The sequence below is a fragment of the Pieris rapae genome, chromosome 6 (genome assembly GCF_905147795.1).
Source record: "Pieris rapae chromosome 6, ilPieRapa1.1, whole genome shotgun sequence".
Classification (NCBI taxonomy): Eukaryota; Metazoa; Arthropoda; class Insecta; order Lepidoptera; family Pieridae; genus Pieris; species Pieris rapae.
The window spans coordinates 5986317-6002104 of NC_059514.1; the positions used below are offsets into that span (position 1 = coordinate 5986317).

The following is a 15788-nucleotide window of genomic DNA, read 5'->3' on the forward strand; positions in this document are numbered from 1 at the left end:
ATAGGAAAAAATAATTTGTCTGGTCGGTACAGTCCGCTTTCAATGTAGAAACATAATCATGATATGATAGAATGTAGGTTAGGGATATGATACTTTTTTATAAAAAGGCTTTTAAGAGTACTTTTTACATTTGGCTCTTTTTACTAACTAACATTAGTAAAGCTAAGTTTTGATAAAGATTCCACGATAAGCCTGGGCATCAGCTAGAATATATTCAAATCATTTGAGAAAGCTAATTTAATAATTTCGCGATTTTCGGACAACGATAAATTGTGTCAAGTTGTGTCGAATATAAAATTAAATGAGGTCACTGATGTCTTTGTTGACCCAATTTCAATTCGTATCTGTTTATATTTCCACAATTAATGTTCATTTGAAATGAATTAATCTGACGTGATATAAATGGTTTTAACGTTTATAACAATGCTTTGAACGCAAAGACGTCTGTATATATATATATTATATAATGTTATGTTTCACTTGATGTTTAAATATTTCTTGCTTTATTACATTTCAATATATGTATATTAAATCTTGTGTAACTTTATTAAAACTTAGCTTCACTAATGTTAGTTTTTTTGCTAAGAAGAGCCTAATGGAAAAAGTACTCTTAAAATCCTTTTTTTTAAAAAAGATCATATCCAAGGTATCCTACATTCTGTCATATCATGATCATATTTCTCCATTGAAAGTGGACCGTATCGACAACAGGCAAATTAACTATTTCTATTTTTGATATAAATATTAAATGTCATAGTTACAATGAAAGTATTAAACTATAGATAATTATGTGGTCATATAATTATATAGAAGATACAATATTTTCACACTTATATCCTAATAAAATAACGATTTGTTTAAAAATTTAATGTGTCTTATAATTTCAAGTTTTTTCAATTGATTCTTATCAATCAAGCATTTATGAACATAAGTAAAATGCATCTTTTCAGGATTGCCAGTAGGCGCACGCAGCATGCGCGGTGTCACGTGATCACCAATGGCGACGGACGCGCGCGCGCGCTCCCCGCAAGATGGCGTCCGAAGGAGACGCGACTTCAACAGGTTCCCTGTATATAAGTTTTTATTTTATTTTTGTAGTCTTAAATCTATCTTCATCAACCAAGTGACAATTGAACCTGAAAAATGGTTGAATTGTAACATGTTATTTTACGATAAGTGAAGTTAACGGAAGAGATAGGTCCATTATTCAGATTGCTCTTGATTCAATGAGAGTTTTTTGTTTCATCTTTGTACATTCTTAAATTGTTTAAGTGTTCATTACTTTTTAGTTTATTACATATTAATTGAGCTGTTTTTTTCTGTACATTAAATAATTGGTTGTAGAAATAATGAGTCTAGAATCTAAACGAGTAAGATACCAAAAATATTTATTAAATATGTTTGAATCACAGTTTAAACGAATAAATAATGTATGAGTCAGTGCATTAAGAATACATACTTACTGCAATCTAAATTGTATTTCACGTGTAGGCAGAACGGAGGTGTACTCACCAATGTCTGCACTTGGTCTTTAAATAATTTATGGTATCTTCTATCTATCGTTTCATTAGATAATGAATGTAGTTTTTGCCCTTTGCAACGAAATAATATGAAATGTAAACATTGGAGGAGATCAACCTGTTGCCAAATTGCAAAGTCAACTATTTATACTCAATGTCTTCCGTCTGTTTGTCTGCCACCTGCCGCTTCAAAGCTGATAACTTTGCGTTTGTGTATTAATTTTGTAAAAGTTTTGAAAAAAGAAAACGTATATATGAAAATTATACTCTCTAATATAACTAAATCATACGTGGTCGCGGGGAATCCTCCCGGAATTCAGCCACTAGTCGCAGAAAAGTTCGTCCACACTCCACTCTAAATCCGTCACACTCGCCGTTCGACCGCTCGGCGGGTTGCACGTTCCCGCTAAATATATCTGCGTCTGCGCAGGTCGCCGTATGTGACGCTGGGCGCGGTGCGCTACACGGTTCGCCGCGCTCCCCCGCCGCGTGCCTGCCCCTGCCGCTGCTGCTCCGAGGAGGCGGTGGCGGCGTGCCTCGGCCGCTCCAAGCCGGACCGCCGCACGCTGGAGCGTTTCCAGCGGCGCCTGGGCCGCGCCACGCGCGACGAGCGGCCCTCGCGCCAACAGCGCTTAAAGGACTTCACAGAGCGGCTTCTTCCCCGAGCCCACGCTGCGCCTACTCCACCTCCGCCGCCGCCGCCGCCGCCGCCTCCACACACTGCACCCATCTTGCCGCCTGTCCCTCCGCCACGATCACGCCACCGACATAGTCCACCTCGTGGCGTCTCCGTTGATCGCTGTGATGACTTTGACGCTGATAAAATAACCTTGATACGAGTCGAACCTCGTTCAATTATTGGATCGTATGCACAAAAAACTATTCCTTACCGCAGTGCTTCTTTCTCCCAAGGTGATTTTGTGCAGGACAAATATTATCGTGGTAAACAACCGTCTATTTTTGATTTTGGTAAACGCGTGCCCAATACGTCTGATAGTGCTTTGCGTCGTGATTGTTCCGCGAGTGTTACCGAGGAAAATGCGACTGAAGGTGGGTCCGTCGCATCGGTGGATTCTGCGGTAGGTTCGGATGAAGGACTCCTTGCGCATGCGCTACCGGTTGCGCGATCTCCGCCTCCAGATGCTTTACATAAACAATTAGGTGCTCGTTCATTGACACATCCGTTACCGCGCCGCGTGCCTCCAGTACGCGAAGAGGATTCGACCGATGCTGGTGGAAGTTTACCTGCGTTGATGCCCCCGCGTGTTTTGCATGAATTACGTGAGGAAAGTGACGGTTCGCAGGCAGATAGTGCGCAGGCGCATAGTGAAGGAACCTCACCATTAGAACCGTCTCAACCATTTGCATTCCCGCCCCTTCCCGCTCCTCCTTCAAATTCGTGTGCTAATGTAGACTGTGAATGTGCTAATATTCAGACTCGTAAGGAATCAACGGGTGAATTGGACAGTTCTATTCCTATTCCTATCCCTGTGTATGAGTGCATAGTGAAACAGTGGTCTAAGGATACTCAGCCAGATGAAGCATTTCGTTCTGATGCGGCATCAGATGGGTCTTTAGATCGAGATAAAGAAGATGAAACTATAACAAGTGAGCAAGTGGAGCATTTATTAGCTGCCGTGCAAAATCCGTGTACGCCAGCACCAATTGGTGCTCGAGAAAGACGGAGACCTCTAGACAAAACCAAAAGAAGAAAAGGAATTTACATTACGACAGCTAGCGACGACGGTGGTGATGACCCTCCTCCACCTGTTAACGGATGTAATCGAGAAAGCAGTGATGCTTCCTTACAAGACATGAGATTATCGGCTGAAACTAGAACCTCATCTTTATTGGGTGACAAATCAGACGATTCATTTACCAACGGCCCTCCGAGCCCAAGTGATTCCACGATGCCGATGTGGCCTAAAACAGACGAAACGCTAAGAGCAAGACGAGCAAGATTTTCTCAGCAAAGTTCTGACGAGAAAGAAGATGAAGTTTATAGAAGCGTAGCTCGTCGAAAATATGGTGTTACCTCTAGGGGTGACTCTCCCTCTGAAGCAGAAAGTGATACGTGCTCTCGTGACCGTACAGCTTCACCATCCCCATACAGCCCATCTGATACATCTGACGTGGAAGCAAAGAGACAGCAATTTACACGCCCGTTTGGAAGAAATTTAACTCCAACATGTAGATCAGTGGAGGTTGGCCGAAGAAGCTTCTCGGATGCTACCGTTCCCAGTCGAAAAATAAGTGCTGGTGCCGCACCTACATCAGATTCCCGGCCACGTGGTCACACCCATGTGAGAGCAACTTCTTCCCCTTCAAAATTAGTGGGAGTCAAACCAGGGACAGACTTGTTAGCGGAGCTCTTGCGTGGCAGTTCCGAAGCACTATCTAATGCATCAGCCTTTGACAACGTGATATTGACTCTACACCAGCATAACGTAAGTAGTTTGAATTTTAATTTTAAAGTAAATATGCATGATATATTTTAATACAGATAAAAAACTAGAGTACAAAGAAATGTAATTCTTATGAATTTCATGTCTTACACTAATAGTTACTTAAATGGAACTGTATTAAAGCTAAATTTACGCGGATGTAAGTAGATTATTTCGCACGTCATTGAGTTTCGTTTAGTGCGAATAATTTTGGTTACGGCTCTTCTTAATCCACGATCAGATTCAGGGTCGGGTATTCGAGTTCTCGAACGTCTGGTCAATGCCACGTGCCGTGGCCTGTGACTCACGCAACAGCTGTTCCAAAAAAAACAATAAAAATCATAAGGACAATATCACACTGGATTTCAATGCTTATGAAAATTCTTGGAATTTTACTAATTAGCTTACGGTTTCGTGTTGGCTATTTTTAGTAGTCATTGAAATGTTTGAGTGAAACATTAAGGTTACTTTGATTTATTGAAAATTTTATTCAATAATTCCATATACGTTAACAGCTGTTTTCCTTGTTTGTAAGTTTATATCTAGATGGTATAAAGTTACATGAATAATATTATGATACCCATTTAGGCTTGAATTTATTTATTTTAAGCTTTACACAGCAGTAATATATAAATAACAAAAAAAATAAATTAGGACCATCTCAAATATACATTCCTGTATATAAAATATTTTTTTTATATCAAAAGACCTTTTAAGTGGCCTTTGCTTACAATTTGTAAAAAACGTTAATAAGCTGCTAAGGTCACTAATTGAGTGTGACCTTGTAAATTAGGCCAACGTATTAACCTAGTTTTAAAAACATTACTACAATTTAAGCATGTTTACAATGTTCTATATCATTTTACAAGTCAGTTTAATCGTTCAGCCGTCATTATAATATCAGTTATTTCTCCCTATATGTTTAACAAGATACAACAAATACAAACGAAGATTAATCGTAATTTATAAAACTTTGATGGCCACGATGCATATAGTTTTATCTAATATGTCCCGTATAAAATAAAATAAAAATATGTTCTTTCTACATTTTAATTAATAATAATTCAATAATCCACTACAATTAAAAGTATATTAAACATAATATAATTAAAACTCTCTTCTCTAATTCACAATATCTCGGCTTCAATGACATTTCTAATTATTTTATTGGCGCCAAAATTAAAAAGGAAGATGGCCGCGACGCCGGCGGTTTGGCGCGAATGTGAACGATTAATTTTTATTGACCACTTATAAAAACAAACATTTGGAAAATTATTATTAAACTTCCATTTCTATAATAATTTTATCGCAATGTTTGTTTTAAATATTTCTGTTATTTGTTGAAATCGAATAGTTAATTGTTGTTATGACTAGAATTTTTTATATGTAAATAGATTTATATACAATTCAAAACTATTCAAATATAGCATAAATGTAACATTGAGAAAAAGATTTAGATGAATAGATATGTTTTGTCAAGGTTACGTTAAGTTTAAATAGAACTTCTTCAACGAATATAAACGTGAGTTTATTACATTATTTATATTTCACATAACTTAGCTAAAGTTTTTCGCTATGATTGTGGAAAAGTATTAAAACACGCTATTTGATTTAAGACGTCTAAAGGTGTGTGAATTATAATTTGGGAACGATGACTATAACAAATCAATTATGAATTACCATAAATGTATTGTCTATGATCGAATATTTAACTTATGATTTCGTGGTTTAAAAATCGAATCGTTATAGAAGTCTCCTGTAATCTATATATAGTAGATTTGTATTGATATGAAATCGGTAGTCGGCACGCTTTAGTTTGGTCGGCGTCTACTTGTGACGTAACCTAGAAACAAACTTAGACGAACGAGCACGGTACATCGCCACTGACCTATTTCCTCGATGACTCATTACAAGTAGTGCATTTTGGTTGTAAGTCAATTATATTGATTTTTAACTTTAAAACGACAACACTATCTTAATTGTTATTATTTTTATTACATTAATAAATTATTTTCGTAAAAAAAGCGAATTAAACGTTATAAATAGGGACAAGAAAATTATTACATGCATTTTAATTTATTATGGAAAATTTTTTTTCAATAATTAATTTTATATGCAAATCGTAACAATACTGTAGGAAGAAAATGTCTGATTGTCAGACTGTAAATACTTACAGTCCCTAAATCGTTCTAAATTGTAGGTTTGTCTGGGCAAGGCGCACACTGCAGTTCAGACAACAGATCGCACCGTGCGTTTTCCTAAATAATGTTACTAATTACTTAATAGAAAAACGTTGACACGTAAAATTAATGAGTGCAATGTACGGCCATTTATTGGCTCCTTATTTCTTAAAAATTCAAATCACTAACTAGAATGTGAACCTAAGACCCTCAAGCTAAATGCGTTGAAAGTGTAACCAAGTGACCTACGGAAGCGTTTTCCACACATAAATATACCTTTATCATGCTTCTGGAGAACGAATAAATAACATGTTACTTGTAAGGAAAAAATAAATAAATTAACCTGACATGACAAAAACCAGAAAGCACAGACAAAAAGCTCAATTAAAGACAAAATACAAGAAGTGAAGCGAGTATAAATTTAATTTTAAGTATTTACACACCTTAAATGGCGTATTATTCAATGCTCAGAATTGCAACCTGTGCGTTAATTTTTAAGATTTTTGAGGAATTTGCATAAATGATAAGCCGGTTTAAACACCTTAATAAAGTGAAATTATAAAAACATTGTATGAACAATCATCGAATATGATTTTATTACAGAGATGATTTTCCAAGAAAAAATATTGTTGGTTTTGGCGAAAAAAACAGACATGCATACAACACATTCATGCTTTCTTCATACATGTTTTTATATTTAATTTAACCTATTTCTCGATATTTAAATTTCGGAATACATTTTTACAACATGTCATAAATGTCGTAGGTGTGAACTGTATTTAATAGTTAGTAAATATTTTATTCAACATTTAATGTACTATGAAATGCTTCCGTATACACATTTATTGAAAAGCGACTCTTATTACAGCTGTTATAATTTTTATATTTATTTTTTTAATGAGAAATGTGACCAAAAATCCGTTCTCACTTAAATAACCAGATACTAACTTTAAACAGATTTAAGTAATATAGTTAAGAGTTATAAATGTGACGTTAGCGTTGTTTAGACAATGCGAGTTTCTTTAATTTGAACAGGGGGCAAACGAGCAGGTGAAACACCTGATGTTAAGTTATACCGCCGCCCATGGACACTCAATTCCAGAGGGCTTGCGAGTATATTGCCGGCCTTTGAAGAATATGTATACTAATGAGTGAAGACAAGAAGTGTCTTGAAGGACCCTAAGTAATTAAAAGCAGTCTTATTTACAGGATCTTAAAAAAAGCCCTTTAGCACTGCATTGCCAGATTATAAAGCCGCAGTGCCCATCATTGTCACCCAAAGTAAAGCTCTGGCCCGTCGCCAAACTCTCCGCTAAAAGGCGCTTTGTTTAGATTTGCATAAGCTCTACTACCCACATTTTCTTTGCACGCCACAAATAGTATAGATCTTTAAATAAATTACAACGTTAAACTAAGTTTCTCTTCATTATACTTAATCTTAGCAAAAGATTTAAGCAGAACTTAACACATCGTTGGCGGTTAGACAGTTATTTTAATAAATTTGCATCTGAACCAAAATTCATTAAATCATATTTAATGATAAGAATTTATTCCAATTAGATAACACAGATATATTTTATCTAGTAAGTACAACTAAAGAGCTAATTTTGGTATCAACATCAATAACCAATAAAAAATGTTGTGTGGTTTTATGAAACTACGGTAAAAGTGAAACTTACTTATTTTCACATTATAGACATTTAACTAAAAATTTTTGGAATAATATTCCATATTTCCATTAAGGGTATCAAATCGCTTTATAAATCTTAATTTTATATTTGGAAAATTGGAATGATAATGGGACTTATAAAAGTAGACTAAGTCTCCAACTAATATTTTTATTGAATTCTGTGTCTTAGAGAGTAGAGTAGTTAGATTATATACACATATTAAAATAGCGTGGAGCACTGGCACAAATGAATAATAGTCTATACACTACACAGTCAGCTACTGCGAACTATATGCGCCGCCATATTTGCTCTGGCTGCTATGACGAGCGCCTTTCACTTTATCCCTACTCCGCGGTCGACCGTCACGCGACATGCGCCACACAGACCAAAAAGTTTGAGACGATGAAATTAAAGATTCACTTGAAAAATAAATTAAATATGAGATAAATTAATCACTACAAAGCCTACGCCTACTTGTTTGCGATGTTGTTAATAATTCACCTTTAAAGCATATTTTCGAAGTTCTGAACCCTGTACGACTATCTCATTGAAAACATCGTCGTTGAAATTATTTAAAAAAATTTCCGTTAACAGGTACATATTTGGGAATAGTTTTAATTAACCAAATCAACATTTATTAATATCTTTATAAGTTTTGAAACTGGAAATCTCGAATATAAACTTAAATTTCACGATAATAACAAAAACACGATCGTAAATGTCTTGACGAAAAATATCATAAACCTATCTACGAAAATCGCTAAATGTCTATTGATAGATTGAAATGAAATTCTGAATTATTTATAGCATTCAAATATGGGCTCTAATATATGGAATGTGGGTGGGTGACACGTGAATGGCACAAAACGGTGATTTCCAGAAAAATGTTGAATTTTAGTACTCAGTTTCAATTTATACTGTTAAACGGCTTTACAAAAATGTAATAAAATTGAATACTTTTTTTCGTACAACAAATTACGTGATTGATTGTTGCATAAAAATCTTTAAAATTTTATTTGGAAATAGTAGAAGTGTAAATCAACTGGTTTTTCCATATGTGTGGAATGGTGTTAATCATAGCAGTGAGGCTAAGGTAATTTTACCAAATAAAATAAAAATAAATCAGTGGATCTACAACCTTTTTAGGCCTGGGATAGGTGATCATCCTGTACCTGACACGCGCCTTCGGCTTTTTATATCTAAAACAAGCCGATTTCCTCACAATGTTTACCTTCACTGATTTAGCGTTAGTCCATTGGTGCATTTTCCGTCTATGTGTGCATTTAACAGCCGGGGATCCAACCTACGACCGAAGGATGAGAGTCGCACACTGAAGCCACTAAGCCTCAGCACGGCTTTAACACGGTTCAATGCCTTTCTAAACTAGAATCAAATTTAAATCACTTAGTATTACTCCCGCATGTTATGTCAAATTCAATACATTTTTGATATAAGGTACTCGCACTAAAAGCTAATTCTCGACTCATCTGAGGGTAACGTTTTTAGATATTATAAGAGATACATATTTTCATAATTTATAGAAAACTGCCCGGTAAGTTTTTCTACTAAATCTAACTGCAGAGCGCATACTTCCGGTCAACTTTTGGCACTTCGACGCGTTAGTAAATAAACCGTAGCAACGTAGCCAACTCATTATAGCTGTGATATTTTTAAAAAGGCACATTTGGTGTGAGATCTTGCCAAAAGTAAAAGCTGTTAGAGCAATATTAATACTAGCGAGCCAAATGTCTAAAATGAGAATAATTAATACGTTGACGCCTGAGTTGGACGGGAGTAAACAAAAATTAAATTGCAAATCAAGAAATCAATATGTTTCTATTATGAGTTTGTGGCAAGCTAAAAACAATGGAATATTTTGAGTATTTACCGATACCTCAAACCATAATCATGATGTGCTACGGTGTCTAGATACACAAATAAACGGGTCGGCTTCATTGTGAACTTAGTGTTTCCAAACTAATCACCATCAATCTTAACTACGCGATAAGTATTAAAAAGCTTGCGCGCAAATGTTTTTATATATAAAAAAAAAAAATAATAAAACTCTATTCATTTTAAGTACATTTTCTTTTCAAAGTGTAAGATTTGGAAACCCTTTGAAGTAAAAAATACCTGTGTCAGGGTTCCCAGCTCTTCCGTAAACAAACTTAGTTACTTAAAATATTGACCTGTTGTCATCACACCTGAGTGCATGAGTGTGTGGGTGTAAATGTGTGAGTGAGCGAATGAGTTTATGAGTGAGTGATTGAATGAGTAAAGTGTATTTACATCGTGGGTCTCAAAAGCAGCTCTAACACTGCATAAGGCGTGTCCATAAGCCCTTTATTAGGGTTTTTAGGTTGTAAGCGGTGAGCGGGTAGATATTAAGCAGCATATTTAATTTATTATAGAAATAGTCTGCTTGCATATTGCGTCTGGCGAGTCGGCCCTTACGGTCTGATCGACGACAACATCCCTATTTCTTTTCTTTATTTTACTGTGAAATAAATATTTAGTTCACTGAAAAAGATATTTCGTTACAATATATATAAAAAATAAAACTACAGAACTTACATACATTTACAAAGACAAAGTCAAAAGTCAAAATTAATTTATTCATATAGGTAATATAATGTACACTTATGAACGTCAAAAAAAAATTAAATGAATATAATTTTACATTTACTGCCAGTTCTCAAATCAAGGGCGTAGAACGGAAGAGAAGAACTGGCAATAAACTCTCCGCCACTCTTTTTAATCGCCAAGTTTTTTTTTACACAATGTTTGTAAGGAGCTGCTACAAAATAGGAGGCGTGTTTAACAATTTAATTATTACGAGTGGGTTAACTTCCTAAATCCAAAATCATCGATGAAACAATGGTTTATAGAAATTTCTGCGTGGTCAAAGTTGGCACCACACGTAATTACTACAAGTGCGTCACCACTACGTCAAATGTGTTTACGTTACTCATTCATGCTTCACATCCAACTCCTTATTAGTCCGGCGAATTGAGATAGTAATTATAGTACAGAGATAAAATAGAAGACGTCTAAAGCATAGATAGAGAGATCAAAAGCAAACTCATCGGGCGAAAGACAATACCAGTATTGGGTGGTAATTGGAAGAATTTCATTATTTTTGGAAGGAAAAGGAAATTGAAATATTTTTGTCACACCCTGCAATTAAACCGGCATGTAATTTTAAATCTGTAAAGAATGGGAGTTCTTGGTACCCGTTTACTGTATTTCTTTTATTTAAAACGCGTAAGTTTTGATTTTGTATTTTTCTTTTACAGTTTCTCTTCTAACTGATTTTATATATCATGACACAGTAGGACCCTTTTGGATGTTACCGGTTCAAAAGTAAAGGAATGTTTTCTTTGACTCAAGTATAATATTGGACCTATATTATTATTAAGAGTACTTTCTGATCGAGTAGGCATTAAAAACCTCCACCTGGTGCTTCTTTACTTTTCATCAATATAATGGATACTAAAGACTCATAAAATCAATTCAAATCGCTCAGTGAAGAAAAACATTGTCAGAAAAAGACAAATATGTCTGTCAAAAATTGTAAAATCACAAAACAGATATTGAAATCTGAGGCCCAGAAGGTTTTTTGACGCTTATTACTGATTATAGAAAAAACATATGTATCAGTAATTTTTAATTAAATTATCCTTTATCCAGCGGTTCTTAGGTATTTGTGTGTGTTACATATATTTGCGATGTTGTAAAATAATAATTATTATTTAATTGAGTCAATCTTAAATCACTGTTAAAAAGTTATGTGGCAAGCTTGCTGTCACCTGTCAAAACAAGCGCCCATTGTGGATACGTATCTTATGTTTGTATAATATTGATGAATTGAATTAATTGACCGTCCGTTAACTTGAATTAACGCGATGAAGATTAGAAACTTCTATGATAAACCATTGTTATACGTAACGTAACCAACTTTTACCGAAGAGATCTTGAGATTGCTTTCTATGGGTTTGTACTGAATACCTATTAAACTGTTTTTATTTTTTTAAATATCAATTCGATTGCTGCACAGTGTTTGGTGATTTGATGACCCGGTGAACTTCGTATCACCTACATTTTTGGGTTAAAACTAAAACCTTTTTTTTTCAAACAGACCACAGTGTATGAAGACCGCATACTACAGCTGTGAAACATAAATGTCTGAATTCATAAATGAAAAATACCATAATTTACATTTATGTGTGGTATTTTATTTGTTTTATTAATAACGTTGTTTTCGTCAGTTTCAAAATAATCATGGTTGCCTAGAAGAGATTTCTTGATAGAGATTAGCCCGCCTTTGCACTTTTTTTAACGTTTATTGTTAATATTAATATAGTTTAGTTTAGTTTAAACAAATATGCTTCACCTATGTAGACAAAGTCGTTAATAAATATGATGGTAACAGCTATTAATAATAGATGCATAGTATACAATAAATCTTCTTTATTGGTTGCGCAGTAAATACAGAATTTATCAAACATTATGAGTTCCTTGTAATATAAGCAAAAAATCATAATAATGTTAAAACACGTGTTATTGTTTAATCTGTAATATAATTTAACGGAAAATTACGGCTCATTTATAAGACTTTCCTCCAACTGATTTTTTCCCTTTGGCGACTCTTGGGCCGTGGGGTTCTAATACATAGGGGCTTATTAAGAATTAAACTTGGCGTCTGGTGGATAAGAAGTACCGATGACTTCAAAGCTGTTGCGGTACGTCGCTCAACAAAGAAGTATCGCAATACAGCGAGGATATTCTGCCAGCATTTAAGACTTAAGCAATTTTTTAAATTTGTCTTAAGTTACTATTTATCCATTTTTAATTATTATTAAGACTTTGTTAATGGAAGCATACGCATGCTACATTGCAACGAATAGGCGAATGTATTTATACATAATTTTTTGATAATATTTGTTTATAGTTACGCCAATAAGGTGATAAGCCTTTTGTACCTCTTGGTCAGAGGTAAGATTCAAAGTCGACTAGCTTAGCTCGACTCCTGTTATCAAATCTAAAATGTTTTTGACATAGACATTCGTTTTCTAACAACTCATGATCGAATCTGTGACAAATTTGGGAATGGTAAGTAAAGTATATCCGTAAGTCCGTAAAGCATTATCTTCCTTGGACATACATAAGTCGAGCGGGCCGGATGGTATTCCTCCAATTGTGCTGCGTACTTGTGCTCCTGAGTTGGCTCCGGTCTTAACGCGCCTTTTCCGGTACCTGTACTCGCTTGGCACTGTCCCGGAGTGCTGGAAGATCGCATCGATACATCCGATCCCTAAAAAAGGCGATCGCTCCGATCCGTCCAACTATCGCCCAATAGCGATAACCTCCTTGTTCTCCAAAATAATGGAATCCATTATTAATTGCCAGCTCCTGGAGTATCTGGAGGGCCACCAGCTGATAAGTGACTCTCAGTACGGCTTTCGTCGTGGTCGTTCGGCTGGTGACCTTCTTGTATACCTTACGCATAGATGGGCGGAGGCAATTGAGTCCAAGGGGGAGGCTCTAGCGGTTAGTTTGGACATAGCGAAAGCCTTCGATCGGGTGTGGCACAGAGCACTGCTCTCGAAGCTTCCAGCCTATGGGCTTCCCGAGAAATTATGCGATTGGATCTCCAGCTTTCTGGCCGATCGGAGCATCAAGGTCGTCATCGACGGAGCATGTTCCGACCTTAAACCCGTGAACGCTGGGGTCCCACAAGGCTGTGTTTTATCCCCGACCCTGTTTCTTCTGCATATCAATGATATGTTGCAACTTAGCAACATTCACTGCTATGCGGATGACAGCACTGGGGACACTCTTTACACTGGCCGGGCAAGTATTTCTCGGGCAGATGTCGATGAGTACCGGAACAAACTTGTGTCTGAAGTAGAAACCCTACTACGTGGAGTCTCTGACTGGGGCAGACTAAACCTAGTCCAATTTAACCCCAAAAAGACACAAGTTTGCGCGTTTTCCGCTAAAAAAACACCCTTTGTCGCTTCTCCTCTTTTCGAAAACACTCTCCTTAAAGCCACAGCCAGCATTGGAATACTTGGCGTTGACATATCGAACGACGTTCAGTTTCGCGGTCACTTGGAGGGAAAGGCAAAATTAGCCTCCAAAAAGCTCGGTGTGCTCAGCAGGGCGAGACGGTACTTCACTCCGGGCCACCGCTTGCAACTATATAAAGCTCAAATTCGGCCCCACATGGAGTACTGTTCCCACCTTTGGGCGGGTGCTCCCCAGTACCAGCTTCTTCCACTTGACCGTATTCAACGAAGAGCGGTTCGAATCGTTGACGACCAAAATCTCTCCAAGCGGCTTGATCCTTTGGCGTTGCGTAGAGATGTGGGGTCTCTCTGCATCTTCTACCGCATTTACCATGGAGAGTGTTCAGAGGAGTTGTTCGGATTAATACCTGCAGCTGAGTTTCATCATCGGACGTCGAGGCAGAATACGAAATTCCACCCGTATCACCTCGACGTCCGCCGTTCCACAACTGCGCGTTTTTCCCGGCAGTTTTTGCCGCGCACCACCACTCTGTGGAACCAGCTGCCAACTGAAGTATTTCCGAACCAATTCGACTTAGGGTCCTTCAAGAAAAGAGCGTACCAATTCTTAAAAGGCCGGCAACGCACTCGCGAGCCCTCTGGCATTGAGGGTGTCCATGGGCGGCGGTATCACTTAACATCAGGTGAGCCTCCTGCCCGTTTGCCCCCTGTTCTATAAAAAAAAAAAAAAAAAAAAATGGTTGCAAAGGACCAGCGCTTGTTAGATTTAATGTGTAAATAAAAAAAATAGTTTAAGGTGTAAATTATAATCAAATTATTATTGTTAATATCTGTTTTGTCTTAGAATATCAAGTATTTTCATTCGCCGTAAGTAAGCCGTAAGTCTGTTTTAATTGCACCTATATAAAAAAAGTGGTGCACAGAACATTTGCACGGTTTTAGAGTTAAGAGCATGAGTCAGGAGCAAATCCGTTAATATTTATAATCTGTTCTATTGCAGGATTTAATGAATTTCTGATTATTTATTATTTAATTTTCTTATTGTAATATCTTTGAAAACCCTTATCCACTCATATTTCGAAAGTGCGATGACGTATAACCGACAAACTGTTTACTTAGTTAAAGATTTGCGCACGAGAAACGTCATTTTAACGTCACTTGTCCAAAATATACACAAAATTATGAATGAAATTGTGTATAAATAGCACAGAATATAGCATATAAATAATCGATGCTTAGCAGTTTTCATAAACACAGTGGAATGTGAAAATTGGTATCTATTGTCTAGTTTGCTTCATGTATATTTTAGTGCTATACTTGCTTTCTTACAAATTTTAAGACGTACTTATATTTCGATATAACTTTGTAACTTTTTTATTTATTTTCCACTACATTATTCTACCTTAACAGTTACTACTAATTCGATAGAACACCAAAATAATACCCACACCAATTATCCTACATAAAAACATTAAAAATTTTTACTTATATGCCTAAATCTTATAACTAACCATATATTACTTGTTTCTTTTAGTAAGAGGGCTGCAAATTATATGTCATTTAGTGTGTGCTTAAACTAAAACGTCTTACAGAAAAATATTTTTTAAGAAATTTTTTTACGCTTACATAAAAACTGACTATTAGTCAGAAACAGAGTGTAATCAGTGCTAATTCTATTTTAAAAGCTATTTCTTTACAGGAAATTCAGGGTTTGATTCTTGTTGTAAAATAGTGAACAGCAAAAAATCTCTGATTTGTAACGTAACATACAAAATGGGAATAATAACCGTGTGACCTAAATATTTAAAAGTCGACAACTTTATTGTTAACTTAATAAAAGTACCAAATTTACATGTTTAATTTATGGATTGAACTTCATCCTACGTTAGGGTTGCTACTCGGACTGTTGAAATTCTATTTATAAAAATAAATATTGCTTATC

General features: G+C 36.0%; 1 protein-coding gene and 1 long non-coding RNA gene across 7 annotated transcripts in view; one reads left to right on the top strand and one right to left on the bottom strand.

Moving 5' to 3' along the window:
• The window catches only part of LOC110992398 (rho guanine nucleotide exchange factor 17), a 76573-nt gene that overhangs the window by 23789 nt on the left and 36996 nt on the right, over positions 1 to 15788 (top strand). For 5 of the 6 annotated variants that reach the window (XM_045628735.1, XM_045628734.1, XM_022258204.2 and 2 more), the window contains exons 2-3: positions 951 to 1062; positions 1951 to 3967. In XM_045628735.1, the coding sequence (XP_045484691.1) occupies positions 998 to 1062; positions 1951 to 3967 (2082 nt within the window). In that variant the 5' untranslated portion in view covers positions 951 to 997. Of the gene's footprint in view, positions 1 to 950; positions 1070 to 1950; positions 3968 to 15788 lie in introns of those variants that run through there. The other variant, XM_022258207.2, reaches the window with a different exon arrangement.
• On the bottom strand, positions 778 to 1762 carry LOC123689301. The gene is made up of 2 exons (XR_006750308.1): positions 1464 to 1762; positions 778 to 1067 (listed from the first exon to the last, which is right to left on the bottom strand). It is a non-coding gene; the product is annotated as an uncharacterized LOC123689301 (long non-coding RNA).